This window comes from Artemia franciscana, chromosome 5 (genome assembly GCF_032884065.1).
Source record: "Artemia franciscana chromosome 5, ASM3288406v1, whole genome shotgun sequence".
Classification (NCBI taxonomy): Eukaryota; Metazoa; Arthropoda; class Branchiopoda; order Anostraca; family Artemiidae; genus Artemia; species Artemia franciscana.
This window is the reverse complement of record NC_088867.1, coordinates 12,869,121-12,887,310: the sequence shown is the minus strand read 5'-3', so window position 1 is coordinate 12,887,310 and position 18,190 is coordinate 12,869,121. Positions and strand designations below refer to the sequence as shown.

Here is an 18,190-nt window from a genome sequence, read left to right as displayed (position 1 = left end):
AAATGATGAAATCAGACAACGAAACAAGAATATTTATGTTAGATAGCGCTATTTTTCAATTTCAAAACGCGCCGATAAATTCATGGATAAATAAATGGAAAATTTACTGATGATCTTCTGGTGATGACTCTTATTGATAGAAGGGGGTATAATAGCATATGAGCCATCTGCCTGTTCACCAGGTGTGACACTTGACCCTCGTTTAAAATGGCAACCATATGTGATGATGTTGAAAACGACAATTTTAAAACGACTCATCATCCTAAGATGACTTGCAGGATCGAATTGAGGATATCCACCAGAATAAAACTCCTAACTTTTTTCTGAACTATTTCCCAAATTTACACAGATGGCTTAGTAAAGGGGCTCAGTGAATGCAGGATCAGTGCTATGCATTCCTTATGTTTTCTTGTTATATCAGCAATTTTCCTATCCAATACTTCAAATGTCAGCAGAGTTATTTGCCATTCAATAAGCACCGGAAGTTACGGTCAACCTCAGACCTGCTGCAAAAAAGTGTTAATTCTCACAGATTCTAAATCTGCCATCAAAAAAAAAATTGTGAGGCTGCTAATTCAAATTTAAAATCAATTAGAGATTCTTCCTAAACCTTATGAATGTTGACACTTCAGTTTGCTTCCTGCCATATTCCCAGCTATAAAGGGCCGACCCAAAATATGACAGCTGATATGCCAGATAAAGAAGAAACAAATGCTTGCACCCCTCCAAACTATAAACTTGGAAATCTTGGAGATATTATAAAACAACTTGCAAAACCAAAATGCACTCTTTTCCTGAGTTCCCCCTTTCAATCAAAGAAGGATTCACTGTGGTATTACAGGTCAAAATCAGGATACCTTTTGCTCAATTATCTTCGATTCCAATGGAATCTGCATCATTCATCACTATATAAGTGATGTTCGACATCAATAGATACCCCCCAACATATCTTTTTTGAGTGTTTTGCACTGGCACCACTAACCACAAGGATTAAAATAAGCTGCAAGAAAATTGGTGTTCCAGAAATATTGGATTCCATCAATAATGTACAACTACATCCGAATATTAAAAGACCAATGTATGATATGATGATTTCAGTCATGAATAAGACAATAGAATATTGATAGAATTCTACAGTGAAAAAGAGAGCAGGCATGAGTAAGAAGAGCAGTATTTGTACCGACCGGCCTATTGGCCTTAAACTGTTGGGGAGAGGCAGCTCAGATATTCATGCTTCCCACCAACCCATCATCAAATTTATGACTTTCAATTGACAGGACTAGTGGGGTGTATTTTTTTATTCTGGTGCTCTTAATATGAAGAAAAAGAATTGTTGCTGGCCAATTCTGGAAGAACTACTGAAAAAAAGAAGGATTGAAGATTTTACTTTGAAATCAAAGGGGTGAAAGGACTGCATGGTAGTCCATATACCCTCATACAAATTCTGAAACTGGAACTGGATAATCAGATTTTACTCACATATAAATAAAAACTTGATTCCCAATTATGTACTGCAAACTGTTTTGCTACAGATTTCACTAGATTCTATTTTTTACTGTCTTTATGAATAAAATAATTGCTTCTATCGCATATTCAATTCAAGTCCTTTTGGAACGTTAAAAATAATAATTTCATTCTGTATTTTTTGGATATGAAAATGAGCTATAACATTTGTTTCAATCGTATGCTTCATTACAAGTCCATATTGTAAAAATTGTACAATTCACAAACGATGATTTGCCAAGATTAAGATGAAAAGAAACAATTCAAAACAATTTCTCCATTTTTCCAATATCCATGTTTCTTCTGTCGGATTTGACATTTCGCATCGTGGACATGCTTCATCAAGGTCAATAGTATACAATTATGAAAAATTAAAATTTCGATCATCAATAGGATTCATAACAGAAGTGAGCCTATTCTTTAATATTCTTGACATTAAGCAATAACGTTCATAACCAGGAGATGTGGAATACTGGCTCCAGTTAATACAAGTGAAAAGTATGCTCTCAAGAAAATTCTTTGAATGAAGACTATGAGATGGCAGAAATTCCTGTAATTAAGGAGATATTGGAATGGGATCAAATTTAAATTTTCTTTCTGGCAACATTGAGTAATTGTTTTGTCAGACAGCTGTTCTGCTTTAATGTGATGCCTGATGTACTGCAATTATGCCAGCCTGCTCCATTTTTTAAGCTCTACTTCAACTGCAACTCGCATTTCCTCAGAATCTTTCATCCGTTGTTCATTAAATTCTCGAAATAGACGCTCTTCGCTAGTATTTTCCCACTATTTTTTCATATATTATGGTTGCCTGCTTTCCCGGCTTTGGAAACAGCTGAGTCCTTGTCTATATCGTGTTACACAGTGTCCTTTCATTTTAGAAAACTCATTAGAAAATTTTGCTTGTATGACATTTAAAGTTGAATGGACCCTATTTTGCTACCAAATCCATAACACCACATGATCAGATATGACTCCATGTTGTTTTTTATTATAAAAGTTTCAAAAAAAATAAATATGCAATAAATAAAATGAACATTGGAAGACGAACAAACATCAAGTTTTACTCTGACCAATTTTGGAGTAGTGTAAACCAGTCTCTATTAGAATCAATTGCACCATATCTTCTATAAATTGTTCCGTTCTTGAGAGGCTGCACGTCTCTGTCGTTAAACCTTATCGGCATCCGCTTTGAGTTCAGCAGTACACCAAACTTCATGACCTTTAATGGAGAAAACGAAAAAATTCAAACTCGGAAAAAGTTATAAAAAAGTTTTTTTTTCCTAGGTTGATAAAAAAACAGAAAAAGGATCCTGGATTATAGAGAAGAAATTCTGGAAGCTCCGTTCAATAACAGCAACAACGAAAAAGTTGTGAAAATAAGAAAAAGTATTTATTTACGGCGTCCAGGCTGCAGTATGTGTTTTCAATATGAGGTTGCCACAGAGGCATCAAAGTGGCAAATGTGATACAAGATTCTAAGTATCATCCATATGTTTTCTTATACGTAAAGAAGGTACTGAGTTAAGCAAAAATATTCTGTCTCAGTCAGATTTTTATAGATAAATATATATTTCATTTTTTGAGGTTTATTCTATAATTTCATTCAAGATGACATCCTTGTAAGTAGGGATGAAAACACGATTTAAACTTAGAAATCCAAAAAGCTAAGCTGACTTAACTAGCTTCCTGATGAAGTCTTCTTTTTATTCAAAGATACAACACATTAGAGAATTCAAGTCAGTGAAAAGTTTATATTCTAAGGTTTAGTTTGATGCATAGGCATCCACAGCTTACTTTATTATTAGGGCTATGGAAATTGCACAGCTTTGAAGAACACTTAGAAATTTTGTGATAGCCAAAAGTCAGTAGCCTATAGGCCATTAGCCCTGCATGCAGACATCGTCAGTGATACTTATGGCAAATGCCAACAGCCAATGAAAGCTAATAGCAAAGGCCAATAAGCCAATGTGTCTCGCATCGTCAGTGATATTTATGGCAAATTTAATTAAAGATGCCTCGTATGCAGTGTTACAATTTGATTTGAAGAGTGCAACTAAAGAAGTACACAAAAATATAGTTTAAAAAACATAGTGTCAAAAGAATAAACCCATATTTTGTTTAGATTTGTTTTTAAAAAATGCACATACTGTTTGAAGTTCTTAATGATAGTTTTCCTATATTCTATGATATCAACCCAATGTGAGGAGTAAATGAATTAATGAGCAATTAAGTTTACCAAAAGAGTATTTTGCTCTTAAATCAAACTATGAGCTATCAAAACAAACAAAATGAAGATGAAAAAGAAAACAGAATAATAAAAAAACAGAAAATTGATCACTAAATATAGCCTACCATCTATGGGCTAAATTGGAAAATAAAACTAAACATAACCCAAGAAAATAAATTTGCTCCATAAACTAATATACTGCATTTACCAACTAAGTTTATTTTCTGACAATTTAGGACGAGAATATTCCGCTCGAAGCAATTCCATCGAGATTTTTTTTTTTAAATTTGGTTGAATTGCCGGTTGGTTTGTGGATACAAGGAGCGAGTGAATCTCAAGCGAAGCAAAAGCTACATAATGTGTTTAATTTTGATCCATCATTATGAGCTAAAAATATATATAAAGCCCTGCTAAGCATAAAAATTAAATCGTACTGTCAAAATTTTGGAACAGGGATAGACGGCTCTGTTGTATTTTCTGCCTAGCTTTAAAAGCTTACAGATAGAAAAACCACTACTGATGCAAAAACAACTTGACATAGGATTGTGCTTTTCTAATTTGCACATTTTGAAAGAAAAACTACTCAGTATATATGCCACTTTGACTCTAAAAAATAGTTTAGGTTTTTCGGTAAAAAGAAGAACATTCTGGAAGGAACGGGTCTGCGGCCAAAAGGAAGAAAAGAGCGAAGAATAAAAAAAACATATCGCCTGTGCTACAGCGAGACGTCCTCAGTGTTGAAAAAGGGAGAGGATTGAAACCAAAATCATTTAAAAGAGGGTGAAAAATCGAAAATAACTTGAATAAAAAGAGAAGAAAAGGAGACAATGAAAGAAGAATGTACAATAATTACTAAGAAAACACAGCAAATTAAGGATTTATTCCATTGGTTTTGCCATGTTTGTCCAATTCATCTTTACATCTCTTATACCGTGTTTATTTAAAAAACTACTGTTAACTTGAAGGTTTTATAATTTTTTCGTAATTTTCGGGGTCAGATGATGCGTACAAAGATAGGGCTCGCTCAATAATTAAGGCACTTGAATTGCATCAAAGTCCTTGTTCTTATTTTTTCTAATCTTTCTTAAATTTTTTTTTCTAGTTATTTTAATAATTTTTTTTAATCCTATGTAATATAAATATTGCTATTAGAGCCATATCTTTACTGAAAGGTAGTTGAGATAACTATGAAATTTTGCATTTGGCTGTAGTCCATGGAGACTCAGGAAACATTAAAGGGTGAAGTACCATGATCAGTCAGTATTGGTCAGAACTGAAAGTGCAATGGATTTTTATTGAATTTAGCTCTTCTGTTATGGTAAGATGAAAAAATAGTCATATTTTCACATCTTTGGATTGATCTTGGACATCCAGCAAATCTACTGTCTTTGACCTCTCTTCTGCCACCTTTTGATTCTCAGTGCCCCTCCAAAACTAAGTTTTAACCCCATGTTAAATTTGCTCACTTAAATGCAAGATTGAATGGTGCGGCACTGGTAGGTGTTTTGCTGCATCTACACTTTTGACAGAATCATCAAACGAAGATTCTCGTAGGGCAATGTCTATCTACTTTAACAAATAGGAGGTCAACCAAAATTACTTCCCTAGTCTACGCCATTACGTAAAAAAATTAGTAAAGCATCGTGCTATTTTCTCTCTTTTGATTACTTTGCTGGCGTTACCCATGTTTTGTATATGTTTGCTCGTTTTCTTTCATTTTTATATTTTAATGTTCCTTTTGATTTTTATATACGTATTATATGAAATTCCACTTGTTCATATCTTTTAACATGTTAAGAACAATTTACACGTTTATATTTTTGGTCGAATATGATGAAATGACAGTTTTGAAATATGATTAATGAGCGACTTATTCATTTTACAATTAAATTTTGCATTCTTTTACCAGTTTTAACTGTATTGTTGTTCTTTAAGTTTCTTATGTTTTTGTCCTGTTTTAATTTACTGACCCTGAAATTCAAATTTGGCCCTTCAAGGCTTGTAATACCTTTTTTAAAATAAACATCTTGTCTTATACCCTATTTTGTCACGCCCTTTCCACATCAATACCGCTCTCCAATCCTGACCCAGAAAAGGTCTGTACAAATTGCACTTAAAAGTCAGTAAAAGGTCAGTACTTATTTAGAGAATGATGTTAATAATTTTAGCTTTTTTTAGGAGAGTAGTGTATTTTTCAGAAAATGGTAAAAAATACATTATAGTAGATTTGAGTAATTTGCTTCCTACCTGAGCTTGTGACAAAACGATTCTATCAGCCATTACAATCCATTCAACAACTTCACTGAATGGGGGAGTTGTAAGGGATCCTCTGTATCGGTAAAACCTAGAACTGTCTCCTGGTAGGAAGTCATTAAGAACAGTTGAAGGATCTGTCAGCTTGATTTTTGATTTCGCTTTAGTTATTGATGAAAAAATGCTGTAAAATTCTTCAAGATCTGGATTATCTTCTGCTGAAATCTAAGAAAAATAGTAGTTTATTTTTAACTTTGATATGTGGTTTTTATTGCGATTATCTTGATGACTAACGAACCATCAGTATCCGATTTCACAGTGATATGCGGCAATTTACAGTATAGTATATTCAAAGAAAGTGCTGTAGTTTCCTGATTAAAGGCGGGATTTACTCTACGACAAAATGTGACCGTTTTTTTTACTGCTTACTCAAGAAACACTTCAAAACTTAGGAGAAATATCGTTCCATATTACTCAAAGGCCCTGGCCTTGTCCCGGCAGACTTTTATTTGTTTGGACCACTTAAAGAAGCTCTACCCGGGAAAAAAATTTGATATCAAAGAAGTTGAATATCAGGTGCAAAATAACTTCGAGATCAAAGAATTTTATGTCAGAGGCAAACACAAACTGAAAAAACAATGAGACAAGTGTAAAAATTTTGCTGGGGATCATGTTGAGAATTAGCCAAAGTGTTTTATTGATAAAGTAATTGGCTTGGGAGCTAGGATGTAAGAAAGTCCCAAAGCGGAAAAAAAATTCCCTCACCCATGGTTGCATCAGGTATTTTCCACAAAAAGGAAGGAGCCACCATGGTTCAAATGCTTATAGGATAAATTTTTTTTTTTACTATATTCAACTTTACGCTTCAATTATTTTTTGGTTAATTATTCACAGTTTTGTGTTAAAAAAAATACTTATAGCCTTTAATAACAGCATTCAAAAGAAAAAAACGATCACAAGCTTTGATTATATTTTCCTTTTAGATTCCATTTGTGCTGCGAGTATTTGAATTTACTCCCCCCCTAACGTAGCCTGTGGGGTTTAATATAAGTATTTTTCTTTCAATTAAAAATTTGATTCTAGTCGCTTGTAAAACTAGTTGTTCCCAGGCCTGACTATAGTCACGTCCATGAACAAGTTTCAATTAAGATACACAACTATAACAATTATTCAAAATACACTTGTAAAATGCGCAGTTTGACTCCACTGGTTCCACTCTTTGCACGCAGTTTCATAGCCGACAGTGACCAGATTGGTCCAAAATTTGGGTGGAGGAGAGGGGACTGAAGCTCAAAACATACTCTGGAGAGGAGGGGGGCTCTGAATACTTTTGTAAACTTTTCAATGACAAAATGCAGTTTTCATACTAGAAAATCTAGAATTTCTAAAAATTTCTTTTGTAAAAACCAAAATAAGCAACTGAAATTATCTAAATCTGTAAATTTTTTATTATTGATGAAAAAATACTACAACATGAGGTATTTCTGGGAGAATAGCCCCTTTAGTGCTGCTGTTTCTGGATCTGTACATGATTAGATAAAAAAAAAAAAAGTATTTTCAACTGAAAGTAAGGAGCAACGTTAAAACTTAAACAAATAGTAATTATGGCGTATATGGGGGGTGTTGCCCTCTCTTCAATATCTCACTCAATACGCTAAAGTTCGAATTTTGTCCCAATTCTTTAAGGATGACTCCTGAATCACAAAGACCGTTTAATTTGAATCAAAAGCTCTTTTAAAAGTACTAGAAAAAAACTACGCGTAAAGAGTGAGGTATTGAAGAAGGAGCAACCATCTCATATGCATAATAATTTCTGTTTATTTTAAGTTTTAATGTTGCTGCTTACTTTTTGTTGAAAGAACGTCTTTTAAAATTTAATTTCTGATCGTTTTTTTTAAATAACGCTGAGATATCCTGCTCTCCCTCCATAGAAAATTCCCTTCCCCCATACAAATTTTTCAGTGGAAAGATCCTTCCACGTAAATCTTCCCCCTCACCTCCATCAGAAAAATTCCACCTAAAAATGTCTGAATACTTCCTAATAGCGAATACTATGTGCAAACAATGGTCAAAATTTATAAATTGCAGTCGTTCCCCCGGTGACTTTTAGGCTTAAGTCATCCTCAAAGACATAGTTGCTAGATTTTTCGACTACCCTGAAAAAAAACTATCTAAAAATTTTGATCAGGTAACTTTGGGGAAAGCTAGCTGCCCTCCAGTATTTTTGGTCACTTTAAAAGGGTACTAGAACTTTTGATATGATCAACCCTGGGATAAAAACAAACAAGCAAACAAACACGCATCCGCGATCTTTCTTATGGCAGAAAATGTAAAACTCCAAATTCTTGTACATAGGAGCTTGGAACCTCTATAGTGGGGTCCTCTGGTATGCTGAGTCTGATGATGTGATTTTCATTAAGATCATTTGATGTTTTGGGGTTGTTTCCCCCCTTTTTCAAAAAATTGGCAAATTTTTCCAGGCTCTTAACTTTTGATGGCTACGTTACGATACCCGTCATTACCACATTACCACGTTGCCATTTGTTCGTTACCACGAACTGTTTGAAAGTCAATACCCTATAGTCTTGTTTGGATCGTAGGAAACAACTACAAACAACGAATATTTGCTGGCACAAGACAAATTCAACTCGATCGATTCTCTTATAGATAGATAGATAGATAGACTTATTTACACGAAAGCCCAATTGGGCAATGGTAACGTACACAAAACAAGCCAAACATATACAGCAATAAAAAGTAGATTGAAAAGACACTAAAACTAATTATTTAAGAAAATCATCACGATATCTCATACCTATCCGGACAATCTTTCCAATATTATTTATATAACCATAAAAAAAATCATCAATGCAACAGCACAAACACATTAAAAAAAAAAAAAAAAAAAAAAAAAAAAAAAAAAAAAAAAAAAAAAAAAAAAAAAAAAAAAAAAAAAAAGGAGATAGAAGGAGAAAGGGAAAACTGTTTTCCTAAATTAGTGATTAATATAGACCAGCACTTGAATGAGGCCTTAACCCTACTCATCCATACAACCACATAGGTCAAACAGCATAGCCATACACAATCAACCATAAAGAATAATCCATGGACAGGCAGTCATGTCGTCAATAAGTATAAGTCGTCATTTACCAGACAATAGAAACGATAAAGACAAATAATTCAGATGCAACAACCCAACACAAGGGCTCATCAGGAGAATACACTTGCCTATAGGGTTTGGGCACTTTAAATTCTTTACCCAGTCAAGTGTTGTGCCTACCACAGAATATCCATAGCATCCCCGTGTCAGGTATCACCCCCAAAATACATGCCTATGAAAAAAAACAGCAAATGTAGAACAACCAAGTAACACCAAAACAAAAGTAGTATCTACTTCTCAAAATTTCCAAAATCCAATCTCTCCCTCCGACCTCCCTACCAAATGTATCCAAGTGCAACTCCCTCAACTCCATACATTCCCCTAAAAAATGATGCAAAGACTCATCCATCTCTCCACACATAGGGCAACTGTAAGGACCATCCCTCTATCTACTTCTCCCTAAATATTTCCTACGTTCTGCAAGAGGCATAAAATTCCCCCTCACATACATTACCCATTTCATACCTTCCGGAGCCAGCCCTATTTTTGGGTCAATTTCTTCGTCTCAGTTCTCCTTGACCTCTGCATATATCCCAAGGGATGGCGAAGTGGCCTTTTCAGCTTGCCAAACCTGAACTTCCTGAGATTCTAGCCTAGTGGCAACTAATCTAGATACAGTCCTATCCCCTTTCTCTCATTCCAGCAATTACCGAGCCCTGCACGGTCTACTATATATTTTCACCTGATTTGGCCACGAATCCTTCCTCCTTTCTTGAAGCATTATTAAAAATGCTTGTTTAACTAGCCTATTATTTTCTATCAATGACACCCTTTCCTAATATTTAACCATGCTAATTAACCTACTCTGTCTCATACACTTTATTCCTATATCCCCTCTCAGCACTATCCCATTCAACTTATTATCAAGGCTTAACATACGCTTGAAAACCTCAACTGCTTTCTTTCTAAATTTAATTCTTTCTATCATTATTTTTAATATTTTTTATTATTTTTTTTTTAGAATAAAAAAAATTTTTGAATTTTTATTAATATTTTTTTTATTATTTAATATTAATATTTTCTATATATTTAAAATTTAATTCTTTATTAATATTATTCTTTGTTTGATACTTAATGCATAATACTTCTTTAAAGCAATAAAAAAAAAAAAAACAGTTCAATTTTACGTTAATTGAGTTACATGAAATGAAATTATATTTTCATATGGTCCACTGTTATCAACCGAAACATCCAAATAGAAATAAGTTTTGTTCTTGAAAAATAACGTGGATTGATTTAGCTTAATTGATTAATATTAAATAACCTACACAAATCTTTTTAAAGCAACTTGAATTGAACGTCTAAATTAAAACGAATTTGAAATAAAGCTATTAAGAACTTTACTCGATGGTGAAAACTGCCTGTTATTTTCAATTGTTTATTCAACCAGTCTTATCAAATTTTGCAATGATTTTTACAATCTAATTTTAAAATTATTCAACTACAAATTACATGCAATTTTTCAATCATTCAATGACTGCATAGTTGATTTATTAAGAACAGAATTTACCATAATTGATTATTCAAATAACCTTTGCGCTGTTGTTGAAAAGAAATTCAAGTTTTGATACCTCGCTTTTGGCGAGTAACGCCTCCCAGTATATTTGGGAGTTTTCGGCTTCCAAAGGGAAAAGAAGATATTTATAAAATTATCTGTTTACCTCAAACAGAACACCAATTACAGTAAGACCATCCCGATGAGCTAGAGCTTCTTCAACTGAAGTATATTTAGTGTTGCGATGAACGAGGTGTACCTCAACTGGATACCTGAAAAGTTAAACCTAAATTAAAGTTAAAAAAAAGTTCCTCCTTGCTTATAAGGCACAAGAACAGTATATGTAATCTTTTTACATAATCAGTGTAATATTATAAGATAATCAATAGTTACTTATAATAATCGTTATTAATTTCTTATTATATATTGAAATCATATACGCTTTGTATAATGTTATTTATTTGGTGATTATTGGTAAAAAAAGCGACAAAAAGAGTAGGATAGAGCAGGATAGAAATGCTATAACTACTGCTACTACCACTACTAAAAACTCACGGCATACCATGCCGCGTTAGGCCAACACAGCTACGCAAGCACCTCCTCCATCTTAATCTATTCAAAGCCTTCCTCTTTACACCCTCCTAGGAAGTTCCCATTTCCCTTACATCTTTTTACGACATCCTCTCATCACCACGGACAACATCCTTTCAGTTTAGCCCCAGACGGCTGACCGAAAAGGATAATCTTCGGCAGTTTGTCACCCTTCATCCGCAGAACGTGCCCTAGTTTATTCGTAGCTTATAAGGCACAATATTGGCATTTGGGATATTTTGTCATTATTAGCGTAAGGCAATAATATAAGTAATAAACACAATTGCTATACTATTTTATTCTTATCTAATATTATTATGTATAAATAATATCAGATTCGGCAATTTCACTTTATAATCATTTCAACTGCTATGTTGGATTACTAGAAAAAGGCCACGCAGTTTTGCAAGTGGTAAAAAAAAATGTAAAAACTTGGGACTTGGAGAGAACAGGAAGGAAATGGACATTAAGTACACTTGATATCAAGCTACATATATAAGCCCCTGTCTTGATTATATAAAAGCAGAGAAAACCCCCCTCAATACCTCGCTCCTCACATTAATAGTTTTTAGTACTTTTAAAAAAGCTTCTTATTGTTCTAATTAAACGACCCTTGTGTCTCAGGAGCGATTCTTAAAGAATTTGGGCAAAGTCAAACTTTAGCGTAAATAGCGCGGTATTGAGGAGGGGCAACCTCCCTTTTATACATACTATTTTCTGTTCGTTGTGAGCTTTAATTTTGCGCCTTACTTACATTTTAAAAAGCTCACCTTTTTAATTTGATTTTTCATAATTTTTTGATAATGTTGGGAAGCCCGTCTCCCCCCCTCCATGGAAAAATCTGTCCCCATAGAAAGATCCTTTAAATATTTAAATCTAGGTGAAAGTTTATTCTAGACACTTACCCTTAAGATCTCAAAATTTAGAACCGAGTCGGCAAAGAGAAACTAAAGCAAATAAAAATAATTTTATATAGGAATTCTACAAAATTCCCCCAGTGTAAAACTTCATCTAAAAAGTTCACATCCAGGAAACTTTCTCCCCATGTAAAAATCTCTCCGTGGAAAATGCCCCCAGGAAAAAATTGCCCCCCTCCTTCCAACCGAAAAATACATACATATAATAGCAAATACTATATTAAGAGTAGGAGAGAGCAGGATGTTAATGAACATCAAGAACACTGAATATCAGGCAGATATATAAGCCTATACTATTTTAAAGCCGAATAAAGCGTGTTTGTTTGTTTGTTTTTGTTTTTGTTTTTTTCCCTTACATTGAGCTTCACCCTATATCCTATACCTATAAAAATTACCGAACCACCACCCTATAACAATTATAGTTTACTAATACTTCTTCTTTCAAGGTGGACACATTGTTGCTTAAAAAATTTTACCGTAGTTTTTTTTATTTTTTTTTAATGCAATAAGGACTTTAAAAATAATCCATGAGAGAAACTTAAGAAACTAAACTCTCCCTTCCCTCATTTAACTGAAATAATTTTTTTGCATCAAAGATCGTATTTTGAAACCATTTACCAGCTCTACCTTGAAAATATCACGTCCAAAACCACCCAAATTTGTTTGATTTTACCCTTCTTTAGGGACAATGATGAAGGTTCTATTTAGTGTAATCTTCTTTTTCATTTGTGCTAAAATATATGCTGCTCATTCAGCTTTTTATTAGCTTTATGGAAGCTTAGAAGAAAATTCTTTGTTACAAACCAATAGAAAAAAAAACTGTCCATTACCATGCCATTCATTCCCCGAGTTTCATATTTTTCACATCATATCCATACGTAAATGATTTGTGGAAACTCTTGCAGAAATCTCACAAACAACTTTGTTCCTTATGATCCTCCACTCGAGAGACCTTTGATCCTCTTGAAACCAATTGTCTCCGGGTCGCACATTAAGGCTCGGTTTTTTTGTTTTATCTATTACCAAGTTGTCTTTTGCCAAATCCACCCAAAACAACAATCTTCATTTGTTAGGCAAGAGTTTCTACACAACATTAACCTTTCAAGTTGGGACTCGACAGCTTACGACGATCACTGTGGAGCTGAGAAAAAGTACAATGTGCATTTGAAATTACACAATTCGGTTTAAGATGTAGCTTTGGCACGGTTAATTTCTTAAAAAAGGTTCCTTGCTTTGTTACAAACCTTAAAAAGGGGTTTTGCGACAGAGAAAAAGCTGACATCCATATTAATAGGGAGTAATAAACATACGACTCGATACAGCATTGAAAGAGGATCATCTCTTATGACGGATAGAAATTATAAAGCGACATGACATCCGTCTCCAATTTCCAGCTATGGTCACTTAAGAACCAGAGTCTCACCTCCCGTTAGCTTTTTCTGCAAACCCTGTGTTGGTTCGGTAACCTATTTCAAATGCCTGTCAAAAATTGGCCAAAAATTTTTCTTTTAGCTTGATCCATCAATACAACACTGGCCCAGGATCGGCTAGAAGTGGCAAATGGCTACTCTTGTCTCAACAATACACCAACAGCAGGACCACAAAGTCAGATTAATAAGTGAATTGTAACTACTATTTATTTTTCACCCACACTATGCAACAATATAATTCGCGGAGAAATACATAGAAAAACAGACAAAATATAAATCTGAAGGGGGAACTGTCAGGCTCATTGCTATGAGAGTGAACCACCACCCTATAACAATTGTAGTTTACTAATACTTCTTCTCTCAAGATTTACTCTACAAATATTTCTTAACTTTGAAACTATTTCTTAATTATTTCTCCTCGTTACTCAGGCTTTTGTTCGAGGATAAAGGTTTGTTTTTGAATATTGAACATTATGCTTTCAAATAATTTAGTACATCAGATAATTTGATATTCTTGTGAAAAGTATTTCTGATGATAAAAATCTAGTTGTACCCCAAGTCACCGCCTGATTCAAACCTTGTAAACTTAGAAAAATGTAAAATACGACCTTAATGATTTAGTAACTTTATTTTAATTATTATACAATCGTGGACTATTATAACAAAATTGGGTACTAGCCCAATATAAACTACTAGTGCTACTGGTATCGTTTAGGGTCAAGTTTGTTGTTCAAATAGACGTCAAAGCCTTTGTTATTCATCATTAAATATTTTTGAGGAAAGCTATGTCTCAAAATTAGATTTGAGAAGAGAGAAAAAAAACACCAATCTTTTTGCATTTCGTTGTAGTGATAGTTTACTTACCCGACACCATCAATCGTGTGTTCAGATCCTTCCATGGTATCCAGGTCCCAATGGAAATGAAGCTGCTCAAATTCATATGTTCCACTTAGTCCAGCACCACTTATTGTGATCTTTTCACCGCTTTTAGTTTTGACAGAAGCCTGCGCTAAAAAGGAAGAAACCTATCTAGATCTCTTATTAGGCCAAAATGTCCTAGGATGCCAATTTTCTCGAAAAATATGGAGCCGTTTTTAGGGAAAATACATACATACATAAACATATAAGTAAATATACAATCATTACTCGTTCGTAAGGATAGTATATATATATATATATATATATATATATATATATATATATATATATATATATATATATATATATATATATATATATATATTTCTAAACGAATGATAATGGTATATCTATATCTATATATATATATATATATATATATATATATATATATATATATATATATATATATATATATATATATATACTAGCTGTTGGGGTGGCGCTTCGCGCCACCCCAACACCTAGTTGGTGGGGGCGCTTCGCGCCCCCCCAAGCCCCCCCGCGCGCGTAAGTCGTTACGCGCCATAATAGTTACGCGCCATTGTAGTTGTGTCCCTATGTCCCACCTGTGAATATAGATAGATATATATATATGGTTTTAACTACGTAAAACTTGCAAATATACAACATTCTTTGCTGTCCCATTGTCTTTGCATATAAATAGATTGTCAGGTTTACCGACTCTTGAACATGCAACATATAATGGTCCATGGGAAAACAATCTGTATTCAGATTTATACCTCATGATTCTAATGATTGCCCTTGAGCTTTGTTGATGGTGATTGCTAATCGACCATTCCCTGTCCCGGTGTCCCGGTCGTCATTTACATCCCCCTGTTTCCCCCGGTGTCCCCGTTGTAGTTGTGTCCCTGTGTCCCGGTCGTCATTTATATTCCCTGTGTCCCGGGTCCCGGTCGTCATTTGTATCCCGGTGTCCCGGTCTGTATATACATTCGTTTTTTAGTTTTGTTTTTCTCCTTTATTTTTTTCCTTTTTTTTTCTTTTTTAGCTTATTTAGATTTTTAGATTTTTTAGTTTTTTTTATTAGTTTTTAGTTTTTTTTTCTTTTTAGTTTTTTTGTCCCGGTCGTCATTTATATCCCCCTGTTTCCCCCAGTGTCCCCGTTGTAGTTGTGTCCCTGTGTCCCGGTCGTTATTTATATTCCCTGTGTCCCGGTCGAACTTATGTCCTGGTCGTCATTTATACTCCCTGTGTCCCGGTGCTTTGTTGATTGCTAATCGAACATTCCTTTTGTCCTGGTCGCTTTCTCTTTGAGTGTCGTCATTTATTAGTTTTTTCCTTTTTTTTTTAGTTTTTTATTGGTTTTTACCTTTATTTTAGCTTATTTTTCAGTTTTTTCCTTTTTTTTAGTTTTTTTTTATTTTTTATTTTTTTTAGTTTTTTACCTTTTTTTAGTTTTTTTAGTTTTTTTAGTTTTTTAGCTTTTTTACTTTTTTTATTAGTTTTTAGTTTTTTTTTGTAGTTTTTGCCTTTTTTTAGTTTTTTCAGTTTTTTTTTTAGTTTTTTATTGGTTTTTACCTTTATAGTTTTTTTTAGTTTTTTAGCTTTTTTATTTTTTTTATTAGTTTTTAGTTTTTTTTGTAGTTTTTGCCTTTTTTTAGTTTTTTCAGTTTTGACGTCACCTGATCCAGTTTTTTCAGGTGACGTCACCTGACACATCCATCCATCCATCCACAGACAACTTATTTTTATATATATAGATATATGTATATATATATATATATATATATATATATATATATATATATATATATATATATATATGTATATATCTATATTATATATATATATATACATATATATATATATATATATATATATATATATATATATATATATATATATATATATATATATATATATATATATATATATATATATATATATATATATATATATATATATATATATATATATATATATATATATATATATATATATATATATATATGTATATATATATTGAAGTGATTAGTTTCCCATTCCCTGAAAGTAATATACACTCAAATATCACATATTCAGCGTTTTTCTCACAGTTACTTCGTTATGCAAGGATTTGTAGTAATTATATTGATTTTAAAAATAGATGTAAAATCTTAAGCCAAAAACTGATATCAAGAGGTTTTTCTGCAAATAAATTAACTTGGCAATTTAAAAAATTTAGTTTTCATTATAGCGAACTTTTAAATAAATATCAAAAGAATTATCTAGAAATACTTAAAGAAATTTTTAAATAATTTCGGAGGTTCGAGAAATGTTGTCACAGCGCCATTTATTTTGAATTGTGTTTCTAATTGAGCGGATTTTCTTAAAAATTAGCCACATGGTAATGATGAACTCTATAATTGTTTAGTTCATTCAGGTTTTTTGCAATGTGTTAATATTTGTGATTTGGTAAAATTTATAATATTTAGTTTACCTATTGTTGCTAAAGGGAGGGATATATTAACAGGATAAGCTTGTTTTGGTTTTACTTGGTTGTTTTACATTTGCTGTTTTTTTTTTTTCATAGACATGTATTTTGAGGGTGATACCTGACGTGGGGATGCCATGGATATTCTGTGGTAGCCACAACACTGTGCTGGGTAGAGAATTTAGAGTGGCGAAACCCTATATAGGCCAGTGTATTCTCCTGATGAGCCCTTATTTTGGGTGTTGCCTCTGAATTATTTGTCTATATTATTTTTTCTATTGTTTGGTAAATGACGACTTATACTTATTGACGACATGACTGCCTGTCCATGGATTATTCTTTATGGTTGATTGTGTGTGGCTATGCTGTTTGACCTATGTGATTGTATGGATGAGTAGGGTTAAGGCCTCATTCAAGTGCTGGTCTATATTAATCACTAATTTAGGAAAACAGTCTTCCTTTTCTCCTTCTGTCTCTCTTTTTTTTTTTTTTTTTTTTTTTTTTTTTTTTTTTTTTGTGTTTGTGCTGTTGCATTGGTGATTTCTCTTTTCTGTACTTATTTTTTATTTAAGGTACATCGTCATTAAAGATGATATTATTTGATGGCTTGGAAAATGATTTTGATTTATTTATTGATAAGTGGTGTAAGAAAGAGAATAAAAATAAAGAGAGTTTTCAAAGTTGGAAGAATTTAATTATTAGTAGAATAAGAAATAAAATATATTCTAACTTAAAAAATAGTAACACTAAATCATTATTTTATAATGCGAAGATTAAACAAGCAATTGCTAATCTAAAGAATGAATTTGTAATTGTGCCAGTGGATAAAGCTAATAATAATTTTGCCATAATTTGTCAGAAGCTGTATTGCGATATCTTAAAAAGGGAGTTATGCACAACTAATGTTTACGATAAGGTAAATATAGAGGATGAGAATTTAATTGAAAAGACTGAAGAAATACTTTTAAAAAAATTTAATATTAAAATAAATGGCAATGATAAAAAGTCCCCTTTCCTATATTGGACTGTAAAATTTCATAAGAATCCCCCTAAACCACGGTTTATTGCTGGAGCAGCTAAATGTCCAACCCGCATCGCTGCTACTGACCTCTCTTTAATTTTAAAGGAAATTGTAAATAAACTTAAAACCTATTGTTCTGGTATTAAAAATTTTTCGAAATTTAATCCATATTGGAGTGTTAATAATTCACTGCAGGTGATAGATTCTTTAACAATGGTTTCAGCTAAAAGAATTG

At 32.8% G+C, this 18,190-nt stretch overlaps 1 protein-coding gene across 1 annotated transcript in view; it reads right to left on the bottom strand.

Moving 5' to 3' along the window:
• Positions 1-2,464: 2,464 nt before the first annotated feature.
• The window catches only part of LOC136027674 (carbonic anhydrase 7-like), a 56,206-nt gene continuing 40,480 nt past the window's right edge, over positions 2,465-18,190 (bottom strand). Inside the window, exons 6-9 of the mRNA XM_065705121.1 lie at positions 14,444-14,588; positions 10,808-10,922; positions 5,981-6,211; positions 2,465-2,725 (exon numbers count right to left, since the gene is read on the bottom strand). Of these exons, the coding sequence (XP_065561193.1) occupies positions 2,567-2,725; positions 5,981-6,211; positions 10,808-10,922; positions 14,444-14,588 (650 nt within the window). The 3' untranslated portion in view covers positions 2,465-2,566. The remainder of the gene's footprint in view (positions 2,726-5,980; positions 6,212-10,807; positions 10,923-14,443; positions 14,589-18,190) is intronic.